Source organism: Calidris pugnax, unplaced genomic scaffold (genome assembly GCF_001431845.1).
Source record: "Calidris pugnax isolate Ruff unplaced genomic scaffold, ASM143184v1 scaffold280, whole genome shotgun sequence".
In the NCBI taxonomy this organism is placed as follows: domain Eukaryota; kingdom Metazoa; phylum Chordata; class Aves; order Charadriiformes; family Scolopacidae; genus Calidris; species Calidris pugnax.
In genome coordinates this window covers 1,290,082-1,314,158 of record NW_015091123.1, presented here as the reverse complement: position 1 = coordinate 1,314,158, position 24,077 = coordinate 1,290,082, and the positions used below count along the sequence as shown (strand labels likewise).

Below are 24,077 nucleotides of genomic sequence, written 5' to 3'. Positions count from 1 at the left end.
TAACCTGGTTTCCCTTTTAATGTAATTCAGTTTCTACTAATCCATTGCTTGGCTGAAATGACTCCACACCAGGACAAAGGGAAGGAGATGCCGCAGAGCTGTGTACACACAGAGCCTTGCTCACCAACATTCTTTTATGCCTCACTAGAAACTTAGCAGGAATGAAAACCAAGAGTCAACAATTCAGCAAAACATACACCATTAAATTTGTCATGCCTTCGGCAAGAATGCGTGGAAAACCCATGACTAGTAAAGCAAGTGTATCGATGCAGGGGCTCGGAAGTGCTTGAGGAATCCTACCAGGTCTTTATGGATTCACTTCTAGTTTTATAGGTCTTGGGGTACTGCTGCATTGGCTTGTGACAACTTATTTTTTTTAACAACGCTAATTAAGTTATTTCCCTGGATAAAAAGATCTGCTCATTCTCAGTGGGGGAAACAAAAAGAAAAAGGAAGAAGTGTACAAAATGTAATATGTACAATATGACAGAAGGTATCTTTCATTAAAATAGCCCAGGACACCAGCAATATCAGCAAAACCTCAACCAAGTACCTGTTTTGAGTATTATGATAGGCCATGCCTAATTCCTGCCCACTATACCATACTGAACTTCCCTGAATTATGGTTTGATTACATTTTTTATTGATTAGCCCACATGCAAATCTAGTCTCAGATGCAAATTTGTGTTTAAAAAAATAATTGGAATTTAAGTATTTAGCTGGCTAACTGTCCCAATAAACACAGATATTTTCAAAGGACCCTGTAAAGGGGCAAGAGGGTAAGTATCCAAGTAATTTTAAAAGCACTGCCTGCAGGACACAGTGGAAGTAATCCCTCTTGTATATCCGGAGAACCCTGGAAATTAGACTTGCATTAAAATGCCTACCTTCCCTGGATCAGATTGCAGTTTATCACCCTAAATCAAATGGAGCTTTTCTATTAGCAGAACACCCCTGATGGAAAACCTCACCTTAATCTGAAAATGGGCAATTGGATCCAATTCTATTTTTGGTTTAAATAATAATACAAAATTATTTGGGATTAATTTGATAACTCTAGTGCTACAACGAGCCAGCCCCAAAGAGCTGTATTTTGGATTGTGAGGTTTCCTCTATGGCTTTCCACACCTCATTTCACCCTTCCCTACTCCCCTTTGCCTTCCCACACTCTGTCTGCTCTTTCTATTTAGCCTGAGAGCTCTTTAAGGCAGAAACCACCTTCTCCCATGCACACACACAGCATCCAGCCTAACAGGATCCCAGGCCCAGCAGAAGCCTCAAGGCACCGCTATAATACAAATAATAAATACTGCAACTAATAATAACAGTACGGTAAAATGTCTTCCCTGGGGAAGTGGTGGAAGACCAGTCCCTGGTGTCATTTAAAACTAAACACCAGAAAACATACCTGCACTCACTGGATAGAATATAGGCTCCATGATATGGTGATGAGGAAGAATCTTGATGGGGAAGGGAACCATTATTTATCTGCATATTTGCCTATTTCTTTAGGGGATTTGAAATTATCTCTTAGTAACATTTTTGTTCCTCACTGCTAAGCAGCAGTGGAGATCTCAAGGAAAAGAAATAAATAAATAAGAAATATATAATCCCCAAGGTGTAATCCCAGAGTATGGAAACTCACTTCACTTAAATACCTCCCTCTGGCATAATTGACTTTTCATGTGCATGTTAATAATGATATTTCAGCAGGTTGTGAGGGCTTGTTCTTCCCCCCTACCCCCACCCTCTTTGGTAAATCATGTTATTGGGCATGAGGAGGGGGAGGGACACATTATAAATCTAATTATGTTTTCATTTATATTTAACAAGTCAGCACAATCTGGTAGTATGTATTTACTGTGCAGTCCCAATATTTACAGCTGACCTAATCAGTTGTAGGACAGCAGCACTGAGCAACGCTTTATTGTCCCCACACCATGGATGTGCTGGGGATGGTGCTACGATGCAGAGCTCTCCAGAGGACCCAGACTCCTTCCCATACTGACATTTGCTTCTGGTGCTGAAGCACAAGGCAGGGTTTTGGAGGAAGGGGAGACATCATTTATTAAGCCTCTTCCGTTCTACAGCAGCTGCAAATTGCTCACAAGCACAAACAAGGCAAGAAACACGGGTTTGTGCACCTCTTCCCCTACCAGGCTCCTGTGTACTCCCTGCAAATTCTGGTGTGACACTGTTTGCCAGTATGTCCTGTCACCCTCTTGAGTGGATGCTCTGGAAGAGTGTAACAGCTTGCTATTCCTGCCAGCTCCTGATCAGACCACAACACCCCTTCTTACGCTGAATGCAGCATCTCAGGTTAGGAGAAGTCCCAGTGCAAGGCAACCAGCCTGGCAAACCAAGTACACTGTCCATGAGGACACTGCAATTCACACCTCGCCTTAGACAGCAGCTGATTAGGCTCTGCCACCAGTTTGTAAACCCTGCTGGGAAATCAGATTCCTCCAGCTGGGAAGAATTTAGATGGCCTAGAAAGGACTCCTCAACATGCATTACTGATGCTTGAGAGAAAGGCTGCAGGGTGTGATTTCTCTTGGATCTTGCCTTTACAGCAAACTTCTTTTAGAATATACCAGAGTTTGCTACTCCTCTGGGTTGCTGCCAGTGTCACGCTGCAACTGAATATCCCAGCAAAGAGCAAATCCTGGTGTTGGCTCTTCCTGTTCCGACCCCTAACTGCTCCTGCCTCCGCTCTGCTCTCTCAGAAGGAGCCATATTTGGCTCAAACACACTCATGACTCAGCTGATCAGTGACGGTATCTTTGGGCATCCGTCTGGAAGGCTGAGAGCTCTTTCAGGAGCTGTACCAATCCCTTCCTCCTCCTGCCCCTTGGTCCTCCACGGAGGTATCAGGAATTCACAGCACAGGCTTTGAGCTTGCAGGAGAGTATGAGAAGATAAGGATTTGGATGCAGAGGCCTAGGTTGTGTTTTCAACACTGTTCAATTAATCAAGATAGGGAGAAGCCATAAACCATCCTCTTCAACCACAACCAACAGTAGCAGAAGGATCAGTAAAGAGGCTCTCTCTGCTGTTCCCTCTTTCCACCCAAATTCTCAGTAAGTCAGTCCAGGAAAGGCCTGCTCAGCATACACATAGTGTGACATTTCTTACCCAGTAATGAAACTCCGAGGTGGAAGGACATCAAGGACCTTGACTTTACAGGCTCTCCATCTGAAACATGCCATTCTCCATACAATTTCAGTTTCTCTGAAACAAAGGCAATGAAACAGAATTAGGCTCCTTTTGTACAGCCTTCAGATGCATTTAGATTGTGTCTGCAAATGGCTACCATGGCATCTGAGGATTCTGTGGGGGCTTCAGAAACGCCAGACAAAGGAGCTCTGAGTAATTGGTTATTCATACCAACTACAGCACAGCGTTACAAAATAGTAATTCCATCCAGTATGCATAAAACAGCCTTAAATATGGTGAGCACTACATACTTAACACACCATTTCATTCCAAAGGGAGCTCCTTTTCTTTGAGGTTCTTATGTTGCAATCCAGAGGCTAAAACTCACTCCAAACTGCTGAGATTTTTCTCCTGAAAGCAAAGGGAACCTTTGTCACTCCTGCAGGGGGAGGCACGGCTGAAGAAAGCGTGCCCTGAACACACGTGTGTGGGACCCCCACAACCTCTGCTCTCTCGTTTTGCACAGGAAAGAACAAGACATGTTCTCACCTAGAGAGAATCACAGCCTACATTTAGAAAGGGGGGGGTCCCAGGGTTGGTCCTGGAGGGAGGGGGAGTCCAAAGTGCATGGGGGTGCTGGGGCTGGGCCTGTCCTTAAGAGCGTGGAGGGGGATCCTGGTCCTGCATCCCTGATCCTGGGAGAAGACACACTCGGAATGCTCCAAGAAAATATGGTCCTCCATACAAGATAAAAATAATAATCTGAAGGGTAGGAAGAGTTCAGACTCTGGACTTCTACCATCCTCATACTTACGAGTGACTTGCAATTATTTACGGCACTATTCTCTGCAAGTCAAACCATTTTTAACGTCCTCAATTTCCCATCAGGAAACCAAAATTCCGAAAGGCTAAGTGGCCTAAAGTCCCAGATTGAATCTGAGGAAGCAGATCAAGAAAACGAGCTCAAGTTCCCCAAATCCTAAAGTAGCCATTTAACAGCTGGAACATCTTTTCTCTGACATTTGATCTAGTCCTTTCTGGGCCATAATCTGAGGTCACAGGCCATTAAGCCCAGCGTTATAACACCAGGCAGTGATTTGAGGATGTACAGCAGCACCCTCGGAGATTTTTTGAAGAGCACCAGAGCCCACCGACATCTCCTGCTCCACAGCGTGAGGGAGCAGCTCAGGATACACCACGTCACTCCCCTGGTCTGTACCTCTGCAGCTCTGCATTCCTCCCCTCGGCAGCATTTGACAGGAGATGCAGCAAAGCTCCCCGTGTCACATGTGTCCAAACATGTCCAACGCATACAGATGGGACAGGAAAGGTTGGATGGGAGGAACGTTCAGACACATGTATCTTTTTATCTCACAAACTGACAGATGAACCCTCTCACATACCCTTAACCTCCCTGTGATGTCATAACCATTGCCAAACCTCAATAACCCAGATGAAACAGCCAGTGATTCTGAACGCACCCCTGGCAGAAAAAGGGACATCTCTGAACAGGTGATTTGTCAACCTTAAGCTGTAATTGCTCTACACAGATGTGTAAAAGCAGGTGCATTTACCCTTAGTAACAGGATACCTCTTTCTATTGCCCTGTGTTCAGTGAGGTGAGAGGTGGATGGGTAGGGAGATCTCTCTGAGGACACTACATGCCATGATCCCTCCAGGTCAAGCTAAATGGAGGCATCGTAACAGAAATTCAGAACAGCCCATCTTAGGCAGGCAGTGATAAGCAGTGATAGGACAAGGGGTAATGGCTTCAAACTGGAAGTGGGTAGATTTAGATGTGATCTCAGGAAGAGATTTTTTCACTCTGAGGGTGGTGAGAGCCTGGCCCAGGTTGCCCAGAGAAGCTGTGGCTGCCCCATCCCTGGAGGGGTTCAAGGCCAGGTTGGAGGGGCTTGGAGCAACCTGGTTTCCACTGCAGGCACTGGGGGCACTCATCTTCATCTCCATCTAACCTTTCCCTTACCTCCCTCACAACGAGTTTGGAGCAATCCAGAACACCACGTACCACTTTAACTACAGTACACAGAGAGTGGAGGAATGAACCAAAGCGCTTATAATTAAGCTCTGTTTTGCTCTGATACTTCCAAAATCCTGGGGGAAACCAATGGCAAGGTCTTACGCCTGGCAAAGCTCCTGATCCACCTCAGGCAACCGTTCTCTCCACAGTATAACTGGTGCAGAACTGCAGGTTTGTAAACAACTGCTTTTTATTAATACACATTTATACTGAAATGTCATCTTGTCCTTTTAAAATCTAAGATTGCCTAGGAAACAAGAAGAAAACCAACCAGGTGGAGAGCTCCTACAGTGTCAATGTCTTTCTATTCATTTGCCATTGACTTTTATTAAGATGTCTTTGCAGTTTATGGAAGTCTCTTTTCTGGGAGGTAGTTGGCTTTCAGGGACCATGGTTACCTCTGCACTGATAAGTGTGTTGGGCTCGAAATGGGCTCCAGCTTCTCCTTCTACATGACATTACTACATGGAGTCCTCCAGGTGTCAGCATGTTTGTGCTTGTTCACTCAGTCTGGCTGAGCACAGTGTGAAGGAGTTTTGTCTTTATCTCAGCCATCTGCAGTTCAGAGGCATGTTTTATAATGGGGCTTGGCTGCCATCTGCTGTTTAAATGATTTGTAAGTGCTGGAAATACAAGTAGGGATGTCTGAAATACAAGTAGACATGCATCTGTATGTCCACCTTGAACGGAAAGCTTGTTGTTTACTCCCTATTTTATCAGATAAGTAATTTATCAGGTAAGTTCCTATCTACCCTTCTACAGAAATACAAATAACAGATATTCATTGAACCATCTTTTTTTTTTTTTTTTCAAGGAGAAACAGATTTTTAAAAATTACCTGAGGAAGGTTTTGAGTAGAGTCTGTTATTATATCTACATTTTTTAATCCACTCTGGATCCTGTCTGTGACTGTACCAGGCTTCACAACAGAACTGCGCCCTACAAAACAAAAGCGAATTGAGCAGAACTGAATTGTGTTTAACTAATGAGAGAAAAAACGCACTCGCTTTAAGCACATCTATGTTGAATCCCCTGTAACATCATTAAATTTACCATTTTCCTCTATGAAGATCACTCAAGGTACCAGCTCAGTCCAAACTCCTATTGCTTTCAACCCACTTTTAATGAATATAGGTAGTGCGAATGGCAGAGGGAAGATGCCAATGTTAACTGTTCCCTTCCAGACAAGAGAAGGCCTGTACTCAGCTCCTCCACATTCACGGCTCAGAGAACAAAATATGAATGACTATAATTATTACTACAGATATTGTAGCAACATCTAGATGTCCCGCTTTCAGAAGAGGTATCTCTTCTGTGCCAACTGTTGTGTAAAAAAAGCAAAAATAGAGTCTCTGTCTCTCAAAGAGCAGGCAGCTGCCTTTTCTCTCTTGCTTTTTCTTTTCATCATTCTATTTTCAGCCAGACAATGTATGAACTCAAGGAAGAATAGACCGAGTTGTGGCCTGTTTTCCATTAGCTCTAAGCAACTCCATCTACTGCCTTCTTTCAGCACAGAGTTCCTGCAGCACTTCCGGAAGAGCCCCGATGTGTTTCTCACAGCAGTGTTTCCCTACAACCCTCTGTTTTCAGAGTTTCTACTCTACAGTTTCATCAAAACAGCCATTTCCTTTGTAAAAGTGGAGAGAAAAATAATTGCGTTCAATAGGCTGCATTTTCTCAGTGATTTCTCAAGCTTTTTAAAGATCTATGGCACTTATTTATTCCCCTTTCTGAACTAGTTCCAGCTTCCCCATTAGGATGTCTTGTATTTCACCATTAGAACAGACAGAGCGTTATCTGGCCCAGGACCAGATCAGCTTCAGAGAAAAAACCCTCTACTGCCAGCATTGACAAATTATCCCTTTACGACAACACTTTATAGCATCATTTAGGAGCCTCTGTAAACTCATGTGGCTAAAAAAAAATGAGGAGGCGTTTCCTTTACCAACAAAAATAAATATGCTTGAGTCACCCCAAATCAGAGTGAGAGTTGTGCTGTTTGCACGCGGAATAGAAGACTGGTGTCTCATCTCCCAGCTCTCACCTGATTATCCGTGAGAAAAGCGGAGGCAGAAGAGATTGTTGTATGTGGTAAAATTCACCCAGCACTTAAGTAACTAATGCTCAGTATTTAGGCAGGATCAAGCACTGGAAGATACGAGGCATATAAAACCTGTGCAGACCCTGGGGCATGTTTCTTTGGAAATTGTTAGTTTGGAATTAGTTGATTTCTTACTAGAAGAGAAGTCTCCCAGACAATTACCTCTCCCCTTGACTGCCAAATTTGAGCTCAGTTCCCAAGAGGACAAGATTCAGTTTCACAAAGCACAACCTGGGGAAAGAAAGCAAGTCACAGTTAGTGCCAACCTCTCTCTACTGTGGAAAGACACATCTGGAAGGAAATAACAGAAAACCAACCACATCTGTACCACATACCGACAAACCTCTATAAAAGTCATGTCTGCAAAATCGTTGGAGAGCTGAAAAGTCATCACTTTGTAGTCTTTGCCTTCCAGAAGCATTCTGTCCTTCAGATATTTTCTCTCTGTCTGAAAGAATCAACCATAAAGATAATGCATTTATTGAAAGGCAAAGCAAGTAAGATCTGTAATCTAACACTGGGCCGACACTCCAACACCACATGGTATTAGATCAAAGGCCCTTAGTTCCTGGAAGCAGAATGATGTCAGCTATGTGTTGTCAGAGACAATATGGGAGTTAATAAACAACAGACCAGGGAAAGCCTCAACCCTTCTAGACGCTTCTCATTCACGTTACCATCCAGGAAGAGGTGCTATTTCAGCAGACAAATAAAGCCACAGGGAAATCTCATGATGGCAAAGTATTGGGAGCCCAATATTTGAGGAAGTTACACCTTACTTTGCAGTGAAATTAACCTGCCTCCTGAGTTATTCAAATGAGGAGTGGTCTTGTTTTAAGTTTTACCAATCATAAAATGCAGTTATTAGAGGTGTGATTTATTGCTGATCTGTGACCATCTACTCACTCCAGTATAAGCACTGTTTTTTTTTTCCCTTTGGTAGTCATGTGAGCAGGGAAGGGAGCAAAACATTCTACCTCTTACAGCTCCTTCAGGTTTTAGACTGCCACTCACTGTGTCACAGTACACACCATTCTCTTGCTGTATGAGTACCTTCCACATCAAACTGAATAGGCTACTAAAAATGTCTAAAGAAGTGTTGCTTTCCAAATAAAAATTATTTAATGGATTTTGACATAAGATACTTTTTTTCAATTTAAAAAGTTTGCTGAGTTTTCACAGCATGCCTAAAAAAACCCCCTTAAAAATCAGTTTTGCTGGGTTTGCCATTGCCAAATATTTGGACTTGAATGGAACAGCATGTGTCAATGAAAAACCACTGTCTAAGAAGCAGCCCAACTTCTGCATTGATAAACTCTGCATTTACTTCACCCGATATCTATTTAGTTTCTCTAAATTAATTTTGTGAATGAAGAGCCCCTGAAGAGAGAAATAGCAAATACTTTTGTACAGGAGATTAATGTGGAGTATCACACACAGCCACTAGGTGATAGCAAAAGCATGTCCACTGCAGGGCTGGCCAACCTGAGACGTGTTCAGGCAACTTCACACCTAATAGTTCTGCTATTTACGTTTTTATTAAATCTTCTGATATTGATTTGGAAATATCTGAGCAACTTGTGTCTGTAAAGTTAATATGTAGCTTATCAATTTTGTGTTGTAGCAGGCACTGATGAGGAAAGACAGATAAAAGGAGGATAAATTTGGATCACTTTCCTTGCAGAGAAATGACAGAATTCGTAATTTCACTCTTCTTGTGTAAGTTGCACCATAAGACTCAACCAAAGAAATAAATAAGCCTGAAAAGATACTGAAGAAAAGCATCCTATAAACTGGAAAGGGTACAGTGGACCGATTTTTCTGGGTACCAAGCAGGAGTGGTTCTGCTGAAGTGCTGTAAGCAGATTCAAATGATGAACACCAGGGAGAATGGAATGAAGCACAGAGGCAGAGAAGCTGAGAGGATCCATACTGGGCAGTAACCAAAACTGATTTACTGTGTTCTCTCAGAGGCAGTGCAGCACCAGCATCACATTATTGCTTTGGAACATGTAGCACCAGAAGAGGTGTTTCCACACCTGGGCTAACTGCAGCACAGCTTGCTACGGGCCATCCTCTGCCCTGGCCCCTCCTCACACACTATTTGAAATGCAGCCTTAGGTTTGTTCACCTCAGCACACGCTGCAGCCCTCTCTTCATCTCTTGCGCTGAATTCAAGTGTTACATTAGAAATAGTCAGTTAGGTTTTCTTGCCTTCTGTGCCAAGCTCAATCCCAGCATGACCAAGATAAGCTTCAAAAGACCTGGCTGCAGTTTCTACTCAAATCAGGAACACATTTCAGAGAAGATCCCACTGGGCTTCCTTTATCCCACCCGTATCCCACTAGAAGTCTAGAGCTAAGAGAAGCAACAATAATGGATATTTATTTGCTTTGCCAATTCCACTGGTAAATTTCACTCAAACTAATATCTCCACTTTGGTAGCTACCCTACCAATAGAAAAGAAAGATAATCCAATTTGGAACTTGGACTTCTGGACTGTTTTGGGGCTATGCTAACTATGCCAGCTTCACCCAATTCAGCAGTACTAAGAGCTCCCAATTCAAGTCTGCCCAGCACGAAGATGTGCAGAATTATCAGATCTGACAGCAGAGCTGCACCAGACAGTAGTGTGCAACTCTCTCCAGTGTAAAGGAGCCAGACTCCTCGACTGCTAATATTCAGGATATTGAAGAAGGTAATTACACCATATTTAGTAACATTATATTCTGTACGGGGCTGCAAGGCTGCACAGCTGCTACCTGTCTCAATCCTTCAACACATCTGATAAAATCATAGCAGAAAGCAGTCAGTTGGCTTTCAGAGTTCTCCAGGCAGAAAAAAATGTGACAGGGCAAATATGTTCCTCTGCCAGCAGCACTATCTGTGTCACTGTTAATATCAATCAGACAGAGACTGAAAGCACTGGAGTATCTCACCCTACCTTATGATATCGGAAGTATCTTCAGTGTAGGGTTGTGGAGAGTGAACATCTGCTGGAACGAGACGGCTCTTCGCAGATTCCATCTGTATCCCAGGAGAGAAACATTAAATCAGGGTTTAACACCATATGAAGTACAACAGTCTCCATTAGCAACCTCATTTAGTGGCACATGGCTTTACGTAAAAACTTGCGTAAGATCATCATGATCCTATTACCTGGAGTTGTGCACATGCCTGAGCATTTCAACAGTGACACAGCCCCAGTCAAACATACAGCATGTAATGCATATTTCTATTTTCAAAGTGCTGGACACATGAAATTTTTAAGCTTCTAGTGCTAAAATCTTCCTAGAAGAGGTTTCAAGAAAGGCAGCTTTGCTGTATTCTTCCCCAAAGTCCAGCCCGAGCACTTCAAGGGCCAACATCTGGGCAGGTCAGAAGAGCTCTGTCTCAGAGATCTAATCAATACTGGGGCTGTGTAATGAAGTCATTAACAACAACAACAAAGTTTCATTCATGGTGGAGGTTTTATAGTCTGCCGGGAACTGGGTGGAGAGCTACCACTGTTTCAAACAGGACACTAACAAATAGAAACCACACTGAAAATAAATCCAGTGGCAGTTTTTGTTTGTCGTTTTTTCTTTAATTCAATTCCATTCCTTCTGCTTATGTTGGAATATTTTACTGAGCCTTCAGTATTGCAAAACACAAGGTCTCTTCTTTTCTGGACAGTCATGAATGAGACCCAAATCTGATGCACGCTCTGAGGATGAGCTAACTAAGGGCTATTCCAATTATTTAAATACAATTCTGAGAAATGCCGCACTCCGTAATATTCCTCTTTCAAAACCCGATGATCACAGTTTGGCTTTCCCCTTTATTTTCCCTGTTTCTGTGCTTGAAAAATTTATAGCCTGCGAAGTTGGTTATGCCTGACTCTTGCACTCCCAGTGCCCAGGAGCGTACGCTGGTGTGCAAAAGGTTCCACTGAAATAGCGGAGCTGCTTGAAGTGTAAATCTCAACACGACTTGAGTAAACACAGCTCAAGCATCCCCTCGTAAGGGACAAGACTTTCACAAGGTTGGCTTATCTACACGAAAGGGCAAAGGATGAAGCTCTTACCCCAACTCTCTTCAGATCTTCAGAGTTTAGTGCAGAGCCAGAGACGAAAATTGTGTAGGCTGAATAGCATTTGAACACAGCTCCCAGCTCCAGACTAGGAATAGACCTATTCAATACAAACAACAACAGGGGGGGGAAAATCCATCAATCTCTCATAATTACATTCTCTGCAAGTCTCCATTTCTCAGAGAAGCTATTTGCCATAACTACTTGCTGTTTAAAAAAAGCTACAGGGATTTTGGCAGCTCAGTTAAAGTACATAGTTTAGATTTTAATGAAAACAAGCTTTTATAAAACTTAACAGTCATGGAAATGTTTCCTGGATTTTTCCTGTCTTCTGCTATTGTCATTAATTTTTCATGAGTATCATTCCACACCATCCATGCAGCTCTAATTCTACAGCTCACTGTTACCCCACAAGAGTCAGGAAATGACACTTCCTAGGGCTTGATTCGGCATTCTCTTTTCAAATGAAACTGCTGAACTTCAACTTTCTCTCCAACTCAAGCATTATTTTCCTATTCGATTTATGCAACTCTATCTCATCCAGGAACGTCTGTAACATTCTCTTCTACAGAAGCTGTGCAATACATTATGGAGATATTCCTACACTGCTCCCAGTAATGAGGCGTGCCCTGGAGGAAGGTATCCAATTGTGATTAAAAGACAGGAGTTGGAAAATTCACCCATTCTCCGAGCAGTTTATTTCAGTGATTATTAATCACTCCTCACTTTCAAAAATGCATGCCTTGCTTCTAACTTGAGTTTGCTCGACTTTGAACTCTAGTTATTAGCTTTTGTTATGCCTATCTTTCCCAGATTAAAGAAGATTTTTATACTGGTTGTGAAGCTACTCAGGCACTTTTATTAAGCCAAACTCCCTACCCTCTTCTTGCTACACTAAACAGACTGAACTCTACATCTCTTCCTCTAAAGCACTTTTTCCTGTCTTTGAACCATTCCTGTACCTCATTTCCATGCATCCTCAATTCAACAGCCCTCTCAAAATGTCATGATATTTAAAAGGAGATGCCTATAATATTCTGTTCACCTCTTGCCCCACCTCCACTGCATTCCAAGGTAAAATTGTGTTTGTGCTCCTGCAGTCACCTCCCAGAGAAGCTTCTGCTTTCAGAAACATGTCTAATAGCTTCAGCTGGGCATAAGAAGGGGATCTGACAGGACAGTTGAAATGCCCAATATTTTTGGCACTGAAAAGTGGCTTCACTTTCCTCCCTTTGCCATATGCCAGCACGACCAAGTGGAAGTTACAAATTTTCTCCCCAGGATAAAAAAAATGTCTGAGAAATTGAGACAGCTGACAATTATTTGATTAGGCAAGACCTGAAGTCGGGCATATCTGCCAGAGCTAGTTTACTATGCAATTTACAGGGAAACATACTTTTTTTTCAACTGATCACAACAGAAAACATTTTATCACGCACATTCCAGCATGAAAGCTCCATTGCTACAATTTGGTTGGTAACTCCCATTAATTAGTCACACAGCATTGCTTTCCTTCACTTTCAGATCTCCTGCATTTCCCCTAAGCGTTCAGGGACTCAAAGTGAAATCTCAGAGAAATGAGGATACATACTCTCCCAGAAAAAGGATTTCTGTGCAAACATTTCCCTTGTCCTGAAGCAAAAAGTCTCGGAGGAATGCAGTGACACTCTCTGGAGTGGTATCATCACAGAGAAGGAACTAGCTACAGGAAGAGATCAAGCAAGATTTGTCACTTTGAAAATAGAATGGCTGTTGCAAAGCTGACATTGTATGAAACTACACACCTGCTTGTAGCATAGTATTCCCAGTAATGCAGAAAACAGGTTGTCTTTGGGTCAATGAAAATTTCATCCATCATGACCATGTACTTCAGGAGTCATTTTGGAAAGGAAGAGGATCCGTAAGGGTTAGAGGCAGCGCATGGTAGACACTCCGAAAACACAGCCACAGAAGGAACTTTACAAAACCTCGTTAAAGCCGTACCTGCCCAGTCCTGTGAGTGACCAAAAAACCAAACCAACCCCAAAACCAGCAAAACAACAAAACCAAACCAAATCTACACTAAAAAAAACTACACCACCACCACCGAAATAGGTCTCTTCAATCTCTAAGTTAGGCTACCACGTCAGGCAGCTTCTCTTCCTCTGAAAATAAAGCGCATGCTGAATAGTGCTGTTGACAAGGTTTATTCAGACAGTCTTGAGTAAGGACCAAGCAAGAGTAAGTTTCAGGATTTCACTGAATTTACTACAGGAAGCTTTATTTAGCTTCTTATTTATTCTGAGCTGGTTTCCAGCCTAGTCACTGACCTGATTTTTATTTTCTAAAGACAAACAGCAACCATACTTAGTTTTTCCCACTCACCACTTCATAGGAGGATTTGTAATTTTTATGGCTTTCAACAATTTCCACTTCATTTTTTTCCATATACAACATTAGTATTTTCCTTTATTACCCAAGTCAGCCAAAATACACACACCGGAGAATGTCAGGTTTCCAAGTGCACTTGGCAAGGCTTTAACTTACTCGTTCTTTGCGATCCTGTGGCACTGCAGTATCCATAGAAGTTCTAACAACATAAGTGCTCTCAGAAACCTCAAACCTGCTAAAAAGTGAGAAAGTCAGAGAAGAAAAATTCTGCCCAGAAGTGGAGTGTTTTTAGGTATTCAGACACAATTAAATATGCATGCTTTGTTTCCCACATATCTATAGTGGACCCTACTTCAAACCCGGCAAGAGCGGATAACATTGCTCAGTGTTCAAAGCCTTTATGGCACTGGATTTCCACCTGTGTCCTCAGAGGAGGCCTCGAATGGTGAGAAAAATAAAGAATTGCAGTTCCTTTGAGCTGTAACATGAAGGCTTACTTGACATACAGCTCCACTAGGCTATAGACCCCAGAGCATGTAAGAAAGCCACCCACAAAAGTCAGGGTACCATCTTTGCTTCCCTGCTGGGTAACTCCTCACCCAGTCCGTCAGTTACAGTGACTGCTGAGGCAGAAAAACACAATGGAGACAGACCTGGGGAAATTAAAAGCCCCTCAAAATTAAAGGAGTTTTCATACTGATGGTCAAAGCCTCCCTGAATCAAATTAAATTTGAAGGGAGTCCCGATGTAAGACGCAGAACAACTGGATGGAAAGCAGGATGTCCAAGTCTTACTTACCCAGCCAATTCCTTTTTAAGTAACAGGAAAGGTAAACCGGAGGGATCATGAAGAAATCCACACGAGAATTCAGCTCAAGACAGAACCTCAGCATGTCATCTGCTGCCACAAACTGAAGATGAATAACATCAAAAAGCATCAGTGCTGTATGATCAGAGCCCTCCGAGGAGGAAGCAGTCTGCTTCCTTCTCAGTGAACATCTACTCTCACCTCCAGGTGCAACACTATTCATGGAAAGAACTCTGCATAAATAGGATTAACTGCCTCTTTATTCCTTAAAAAACCCAACTCTCTCCATTCTGAAGCTATTCCTAGATGTTTGTCAGATTTATAACGTTCTGGGATTAAACACAATATTGAATTGCTCTTGATGTATAATTCTGCTTCTTAGGTTTACCCCTGCTGATTGAATTCAGTTCAGAGTGCTTCACAGCTTTTATATTTTATTTATTTTATTTTATGATTCCATTTTATTTTTCCAGTGTTGTGCACCAGTTGAAGCAAAGAACTGAGAACAATGCTCTGGCATATTAAATCAAAGGAGTTTACATATTAATATCTTTTTACCCCTGAGCACATTCTACAAAATACATGTCTTCAGGTGAAGACTGGCAGGGGCTGCACTGTGCTTTCCTACTCAGTCTCAGTATTTTATTCCCATCAAAATGTTTCTGAAGGTTGGATTTAATAGAAGAACCCCATTCCCATTTAGGTACCAAAAAACAGATATCCAGACTTTCAGAAGAGCTTTGGGTAGTGCGTGACGAGCTTTATTAGAAGTCCCATGTTCGCTAAATATTGCAATAACAACAGGTGGGATTTGAATGCTTTTGAAAAATGTTGGTACCAAAAAAGGTGCTGGGCCCTTTTCAAAAGCTGTAGGATTTGGACATCTGTCCCTCAGCTCTTCCCAAAATCCAGCCTTGAAGGTACACATGCTCCATGAGAAGACAAAACCTGTGCTAACCAATCTACTTACCAGTACACACGCCACAGGTGTCTGAGCTGACAGCAGCGTTTCTGCCCGTGTAGAGAAGACTCTGATCCTCTAAACCAGTGTTTCCTTTTGCATGGCCACCAGACATCTTTGTCCTGACAGAAGGGCAGAGATCATTAACCTTGGCTTTGCCAGACACTGTTTCCCAAGATGGCTAAAGACAACACATGCAGCCACCACCAAATCTGGATGGGGATGGAATATATTTTCCTCCAGCTAAGCTACCAAAAGCTTCAAGAAAGCCTTATCATCCTGGGATTTGCTGAGGGCGTGCTGTGCAGACACAGACTGTCCCATTGCTTCTCTACTGGCTGCCCCAATGAAGAGTGCTAAGTCAGAGTTCCTAGTGATATGAAAATAACCAAATTGGGACACACGTGCTCTCATGCCCACAGATGGCAGCATTTCCTTGGGTTAGGCTACCTCTGCACACCAGTGTGCAACACCAATTTGCTTCTCAGCATCACTGTAGCCTTGGACACAGAGAAAAAAAACAACAAAGCAGAACAGCACAGAAAAGCACGTCCCAGACACTGCTCAGGAAAAGCAACAGTTCATTGTGTACCACAGGCCTGGCTGTCCCACCCACAGCTGGTGGGGTGGCACCGCCATCAGATGCCACCAGTTCACACAGTATCTCTCCCCCTTTCTGCTGAAACAGAGCATCATCAAAAGCTTTAGGTCTTGTTGAGAGTTTTGAACTCTTATGAGCACTGCAGATGAATAATGCAATCAGGCTCCTTCATGCAATCAGGACAGCTGAGCGTGGAAGCAGTGATTTTGCCTCAATTGGGAAAAACATGTGCCCAGGAAAAAAAAAAAAGAAAAAGAAAAAAAGGACAGTGAAATAATAGCCCAGCAAACAGTTGGTGGGGAGGCAAAGAATATGGTATCATAACCTTTAAATATAGAAATATTTGATGTCTGCCCTCCCTTTTCCTCCCTTGCTGAGCCTCAGAGGGGACTATGAGTGACTGGAACCAGTGGGGTGATTTGAATGGTGAGGGTGGTCCTGGGGACGAGTCATTACCTGTGTTTTCATGGAGCCTAATAAGAAAAAATTGTAATCAGCTCATCTAAGGCTCCAGGATCCTTGAGCCAAGGACAGAAAGAACTTAAATTCCCAAAGGGAGAAAGGGTGGGGAAAAGGTTAATTCCGCCTGGGGACTAAGGACAGTGGTAAAATCTCCCTCACTCTGCAGATCCCCCACTTTAGCAATGAAGCGTTTACCTGGGGACAGGAATTCCCCCAGATGACAAAGGGATGTGTGACACCAGTCAGTGCCAACTTCTACTCCACATGTTTCCTTAACACATTTTTTCCCCCCTGGTCCCCGCTGTGTCTCACATCTCCTGTGGTGCCAGCTCTCCTCTGAAGCTCTCCTGCCGTGGGGAGGTTCTGACTGAAGATGGCAGCCTCTGCCCATCCCTTCTTGCTGAGCCAGGCCGGGAACCAGCTCACTGTACCTCCCAGCTGAGTCCTCATCCAGCTGTCCCCAGAGCAGAAAGAGGTCATTCACAAATCACAGCCACTCAGCGGGAGCACAGACTGCAAAAAGAAAGAGATTTATTTGCATGCAGTAGCGCCCTGCCCTGTCTCTGCTGTGACAGGTACACAAACCAGGGAGGAGACATGCAGCAGAGTGCAGACTGCTGTTTTCTTTAACTTGACTGAATTGTAGTTCAGGCTGCGCTGATGCACGCATTCGGAATTAAATACAGAGCAGAAATCCACCAAGAGGCAGCATGTACTGCTCATTTCTGGTGCAAGAACAGCATTACAGATACTCGGAGTGCTTCATGAGCGTGAGGACACCCACACCTATCTCCTGATGGGACAGAGCTCTGGGCTATCAATATTTACAGGTAGAAAAACTGAATGAGAAAAATTAAGGCTCCAAAGCAGTTCCGTACGATACTGGGAACCTGATTTCATAATTTTCTGGCACAAAAGTCTGTGTTTTAAGCTGCCTCCTTTCTGCAGCCACACTGCTGCAACATGGTAGCATGATGCTCAGCCGCTGTCTCCAAGAAGAATGTTCAGTGCCCACTGTGACACATCATTTAGTTGGTCTCTAGTCAGTGGAATAAAATAAGGCTTTTCATGAGAGAGCATTATGGATCTCCTAAATTACATTCCTATTCTGGATCTTCCTAATTAGTTACTCAGATGGTAAATTCCTCCAATGGCTAATTATCTTCCCCTAAAAACACACATACTTTTTTCCAACTCCTGTGCTAGCTCCAGCTCCCAACGAAAGCTGAATCCTGACCTTCCAGCCCAATTTCACTGTATATTTTTCTGCTGGCTAGTGGAGCCATCTATTACAAGAAGTCATCTTCCCTATATTTGTGCTTGCACATTGTGATGGAGTCTCCTCTTTATTTCCTCTTTGATAGCCTAAATGGATCAAGCTCCTTACATCTTTCACTAGAAAGATGTTTCCCAGGCTCTGAATCATTTATACAGCTCTTTTATGAACCCTTCCAATTTTTCAGCATCCTCTTTGATCTGCAGACACCAGACCCCAAATCACTATCCCAGTGAAGATCTGGTTAATGGGGGTGGATGGAGTGGTAAGCTTATTACATTAGACCCGTGAAAGGAAAGATTTCGTTTTAAAGTGCACCAGTTTGACTGAGAGGAAAGAAGGATAAGAGAGGCATTGAATTGGGGAGACATTTCCCGAAAGGATTAAACTTCTGTCTGGGTAATGAGAACATCCACAGTCACATTAGACCGGATTAAAGAGAAAGATAAATTCTGCTGCTTCAGAGCATAAACCAATAGCTGGTGGGGACTACAAATAAATGTCTCCTTGGGGTAGATTCTTCTGTAATTGATCACTGTGGAGAGCTTACACCTCCCACTGAAGCAGCTGGCTACCAGCAGACCCAGCACACTGGGATAAATGGGTCTAGAGGAAATCACCCATCTTTCTATTACGGGGAGACACACACACCGATTGAAGAGACAAAGGGTTTGCATTTAAAGATTCAATCCTTATGTCATCTCTCTCTGCTTCCAAGCCTATCTGGGCAGGAAGGCTGAGAAATTAAACTGAGAACTATGGATTACAGCCTGTGTTCCCCCAGCCTCCCTGCCACTGCAACCCCCATTTGGGACAGAAGGGAAAATATGTGCCTGAATGCAAGAGTCCTCTTAGCCCTGCCTGGTAAATAGTTCCCACTTTTACTGTGCTCTGAACCTTCCAGGTGCAAAATAAAACAGATTGGTCTGGAATTTGTAAGCAAATGAGCCAGGCTGCTTGCTCCAGGCTTCCAATTTAATAAACATGCATCTATATCTAATGGACAGTCTGTCACTTCCCTTTAATAGAAATCACCTGCTCCTCTAATAATCATTAAACAAATTGACAGCACAATAGCCAAGGCCTCTCATCTTAATGCCACCTGCAGCAAGAGTAAAATAATCCACTAATATCTTTCCAGAAAGGCCATTATTCTGCCTAATATGAATGCACATACAAACACTCCATGTGACATAGAATCAAACATGTCCATGAAGAGAATAAATTGCATAAGAATTCTCTTTATTTATATAATGCATGTATTTTATTAGTAAGATCATTTCTCATTTTCTCATGATGAGGATAATCTCTCACGCCTCCTGCAGTGCTTTCCTCTGGTAGAGCCAGCCCCTGAGCAGCTCTATGGCCCCATCAGGCTGGATGGCCAGACATGCTGCATCTACATCCAAAACACAGCAGCTTTCCTAACTCACATCTTTCAGGCCAGGCTAACACTGCTGAGAACTAGGAAGTTTTTTTTAGTCCCCTTTTGGAAGGGATTAGTGAACTGCAGAGATGTCCTAAAGGCCCAGGATGGCAACTTTGCAAACAAGTGAGAAAAATACTTCAGGCTTAGATGGAACCCATTGGCAGATAATTCAGCGTGCCTGAATAACCCAGGGGCTGTGTGCCGCCTTCCTCGCTCCTCAGTTCAGCATTCTGGGGGCACCACAGTCCTGTGTGGCCTTTGCCATCTGTCAGTCCCTAAAGGATGGTCTCTCTGAGCCCAGCCGGTACACGCAGCACTTTTGAAGCAGCCAGACGTATCTCATGCCATAGAATTCTACATTAGTAAGTGTAAGGTCCCTTGACTTCAAATACTTCAAATAATAAGACCCCACCTTTATTTGTTGAAATCACATTCCATATCCTCCAAGTGGTTATGGCTAGACTTTAGGGCCACAATAAGGGGAGAAAAAAATATCAGAAAATGAACTCCAATATGACAACATTCAGACCCACTGGTGATGGAGCAAGCACAGGGGGACAAGAGCTTACTCTTGAACTTGTTCCTCCCTTTGAACTCTGCGTTTTGTCAGCATTTTCAGACGCCCATCTCAAGCATCTGTTTATCTCTTTGGCCTGGCTCTTGTTCTCCCTCCACACACTCCGATTCTAAATACAGCCCATCAGTCGCAGTTGGGCTTGCTATTGGCCTTCAAAAGCTTTCTTATCCACAGCATTCATTACTGAGGGATACTTGAAGTTAATGAAGAATTCTCTTAACAACCTTATGCAACCAGTTTGATTGTCTCAATCATGCTGATTTGAAAGTCACACTGTACCTTATGGGGCCTCTCATGCCTGATGAGAGTATAGAAAAAAAAAAAAGGCTGAGAGAAAAGACCATGTACCAAAGAGACAGCTACAGCCTAGCACCAGAGAACTCCACGGGCCATGCCCCAAGGGACACCTCTCAGAGCATGGGAAAAGCTCTTCTATAAAGGCAGGTGCACAGAAAAGTCTTACCCACATGCTGGTGGCCAGAATCCCCTAAGGAATCCCAAACCGTCCCTCCAGACATCTCTGTATTTCCACCAGCTGCACACAAAAGCTTTATAGTGAATCACTCTTTGCACAAAACAGGATCAACTGTCCTTCCCAACTCTCCCTCTGCAGAGGAGTATCCACACACACAAGTATTCAAGAGAGATGACGGACATAGCAGGACTGGATCTACTGCAGGGCAATTCCTAGATTTAACAAACCTCATAGGGCTACTGATCATCTGGGAGTTAGGAAGGAGGACACAAGTGAGTCTAAAATGGGTTGTACAGGGATAAATTGGGCCCTTGCTGTTTCTCTGGTCCTTTTCTCCACAGTACAGGAGCCTATCAGTCATTTGCAGAGTTGTCTTCACAGCATGCCTGTGTGGGAGGGAAATTGCATATCCCCATTTTCTATACAGGGAGGTGAAACAAAAGGAGTAGTACATGATTTTTCTGTTCCTCCCCAAAGTCAAGCAGGAGGGCTGCAGGCGTGTGGAACTGTCTCTCCCAAAGTTCCCAGCTCTCAGCTCTCCTCCCTCTACCAGCAGTGACAAACTAGTTTTGTTACTGCCAGGAGTAAAAACCACTATTTACACTGATGAAGAATTCTGACAGTATTTCTCTTTTATAGAACAAACACTGAACTGCAAGAAGCTGGAGAGTCTTCCGTGCCTATTGACTACCGGGAAATCCAGGAATGGAAGCCCGAACTACGACTCCCATTGCCCTGTACAGGGTCATCACCTACTGCTTCACCTTCAAGAACTGCCATTACTGAGGTGGCACAAACACAATTGGACCCAAACTTGTTGTTCCTGACCCCAAACCCTGAAAATAAAGAATACTCCTGAGAGGTACCATGACCAAACATGTTCACTATATATAGGTTCACTATATACATGTTCACATATAAAGGTCCACCTACGTGTGCAGATCCAGGAAGGGTCAGAACATACTCAACTGTCCCCATTCTAAGTCCCATGATTCGTCACAGCCGACCCTATTGCTGTAGACAAACACACCTCAGTAGCACACAAGCCAAGGATGACACCTCCACACAAGACCTGCTGTAACACATCAGTATCACACACTGGTTATGACCCACAGAGAGGTTCCAAAACAGGCACCACACAGTATACACGCTTTTCCTCCATTTGAGCTCTAGCAAAGAAAGCTCCAGTTCAACCAACAACCTGGAAAGAGGCAAACCTTCTTCTGTCTGGGAGAAGCTGGGGGAAGGGGTAGCTGCAAGTGGGAACAAGAAGCACAAGTGATGCACAGCCATCAGTTCCTTCATGTTTAAAAAAATTTCCCGCAGGTTAAAATGGGTCTGTATTTAAGTATCTCCAGTTTTAGAGTAAATTACTCCCATCGAAACCTCTCAGCAATCAAAATTAACAGAATGAGCATCATCATCACCAAGATGGAGTGGAGTGGGAGAGGGCAGGAGGGCAGTCACATTAAGAATCAGATCTCAATCTGAAAAGCAGCGCCAGAAAACATTATGTTGTAACCTCTATTATTTCTCCCAGGTTCCTCTTTGACTCCACCTGGCCCAAAAGCAACTTACTAAGTACCAATACTCTACAGCCCCTGGGACTGCAGAATCTGTCGGTAACTGCAGATTTAGTAGCCAGCCCAGCTGCTTTTCCTGCGCTTTTTCCACCTTTCTATGGCTTGTGCAGAGGAATTGGGAAAAGCACAGTGGCTTTTAGAGACAACGGTGACACATTCTGCTGTGACACATTCACACAGACTTGCTCGAGCAGAGTGACACCTGCCGATTACTGCAGAGGACACCTCCAAGGGACTTTAAAATAACACTGTTTGGGATTTGGGGGTGGGGGGATTCGTTCGCTTTGTGGTTGTTGTTTGTTTTTTTTTTTACCCCCCAAGCCTCTTAAATATTTCAGCCTAGGAACCAAAATCCTTGCTCCAGATCCTCAGCAAGCAGGAAGAGGTATAACTCAGTTAATTTTGAGCCATGGCCATAGAGACAAACTGAGTCAGCAGCTGAGATTGCAGCTATGTAACTTCATTCATAGTTTTTTTTTCATCCAGGATGCTAAAGAACAGGCATTTGACATTAAACTTACTGCTTGGGTCACTCCTTATTTTAAACACTTCTTCTCTCCTCCTGAGATACTGGTACGAATACTCCAAGGGGCCTACCACAGCAAGATGCTCCCAGTAACACCTGGGTGGGAGCAGGCTCTCAGCCTGCTCGGCTGCGTATGAAGGGGTGAACACATGTAATGCTCCTTCCTGCTACACGTGCTGATGCCACCATCAAAGGAGTCTGCACTGGATATAGGTTAGTCTAACCAAAGCACAACAGACAGATTAACACACCTAAATGATACATGTGTTCTAATTAGAGAATGTAATCACCTCAGGCTTGATCATTATTGCTCCCTTTATGTTTATCATTTCAGCCGCATTAAGGTCCCTGGCAGTTCTTTCATCTTTTATATTCAAGGACATCAGGTTTTTAATCATTAAACACCTTAAACACTATTTTTCAGGAATCTTTGAAGAATAATTATTTTCCCAGTATAAACTGTATATCACTGAAGGTTGTTTTAAAAACCTCTCATCTCTGGCGGTTGCACTTATGTCAACAGATCTCTTTGGAAATCAGGCTGTGGGAAAGTAGCTCAGAAAATAAAGAAAAAATGTTTTGTCATGCTCCCTCTTACTTTTTCATCTATTTTGTTCTGTTGGAAGATTTCCAACTCAACTATAGGAACTGTTGGGATTTTCATTTGAGCCTGAGCCCTGAGGGGCAGTCCTGCCCCTGATTTGGGGCTGCCTGACAACTAGATCTCATTTCTTCAGATTCAACTGAATGTTTCCTCTCACACCTTTCTGCATACAGCCAAGTTTTTCTCTTCATGTAGACCAACCATGTGCAAGAAAAAAAAGAATTAAAATTGCCACATTATTTGTCTTCCAAAAGTCTTCTTTTGCAACTAGTGATATGCAGGGAAACATTCAGCAAGAGTTGGCGTAACTTTTTGCACATTCACTGCTACATGCATTTATTATGTGGTTAGCTTCATATGATTCTGCAGAATGCATAAATCTGGCTCAGAATATAAAAATAGCCCACTATCAATCTTTCTGTAGTGGGAAGTGTAGATTCATCAGTGCAGGCAGAGGGAGCACTGGCAAAACTTTATAGCTGCTTCCATAAAGCTGTCAGCAGTGAAAACAGGCTGGTTTTTAAGCTCAGAGAACAAAGACCATATTGGCAGCAAGTCTTACAGCAGGAATGCTGATGAGATCCCCCAGCCAGAGGTGTGTGGCTGGACAAGGAAACACAGACACAGACCTTTGAGCTCTCTACCAGTGTGAGTCCATCAAGTTGTCAAGTGACTGCAACTCTTCTGAATGCATCTACAAAGGACAACACTTCCTTTCCTCTGCAATTGTCTCAAAAGACATTACAAGCCCTTAGCATAACTGCCTACCAGAGGTATATACTGGACATAATTGTTCAGAATTGTATAAAACAATGGCCTGATGTTGCACCTCTTACTTCCCTCCATGATTATTTTGCTGGTGTGCCCCTCAAATTGAAAACTCAAGCCTGTACGTTAGTTCAAGGAGCACTAGTTTAGAGTTCTCTTCAGAAACGTGGCCTTTCAGAATCAGCAAAGCTGGAAAAGAAGCTTAACTGACACATTCTTCTTAATATGGTAGTTATGGAAAACTCTGAACCACAGCTAATATTGATACAAA

The 24,077-nt window shown here is 43.2% G+C and overlaps 1 protein-coding gene across 1 annotated transcript in view; it reads right to left on the bottom strand.

Moving 5' to 3' along the window:
- KCNU1 (potassium channel, subfamily U, member 1) overlaps nt 1–24,077 on the bottom strand; it is a 79,762-nt gene that overhangs the window by 21,495 nt on the left and 34,190 nt on the right. Inside the window, 13 exon segments of the mRNA XM_014958400.1 lie at nt 3,136–3,231; nt 6,033–6,133; nt 7,458–7,526; nt 7,631–7,743; nt 10,058–10,079; nt 10,240–10,322; nt 11,362–11,467; nt 12,959–13,065; nt 13,714–13,813; nt 13,847–13,892; nt 13,895–13,969; nt 14,536–14,647; nt 15,515–15,583. Of these exon segments, the coding sequence (XP_014813886.1) occupies nt 3,136–3,231; nt 6,033–6,133; nt 7,458–7,526; nt 7,631–7,743; nt 10,058–10,079; nt 10,240–10,322; nt 11,362–11,467; nt 12,959–13,065; nt 13,714–13,813; nt 13,847–13,892; nt 13,895–13,969; nt 14,536–14,647; nt 15,515–15,583 (1,099 nt within the window).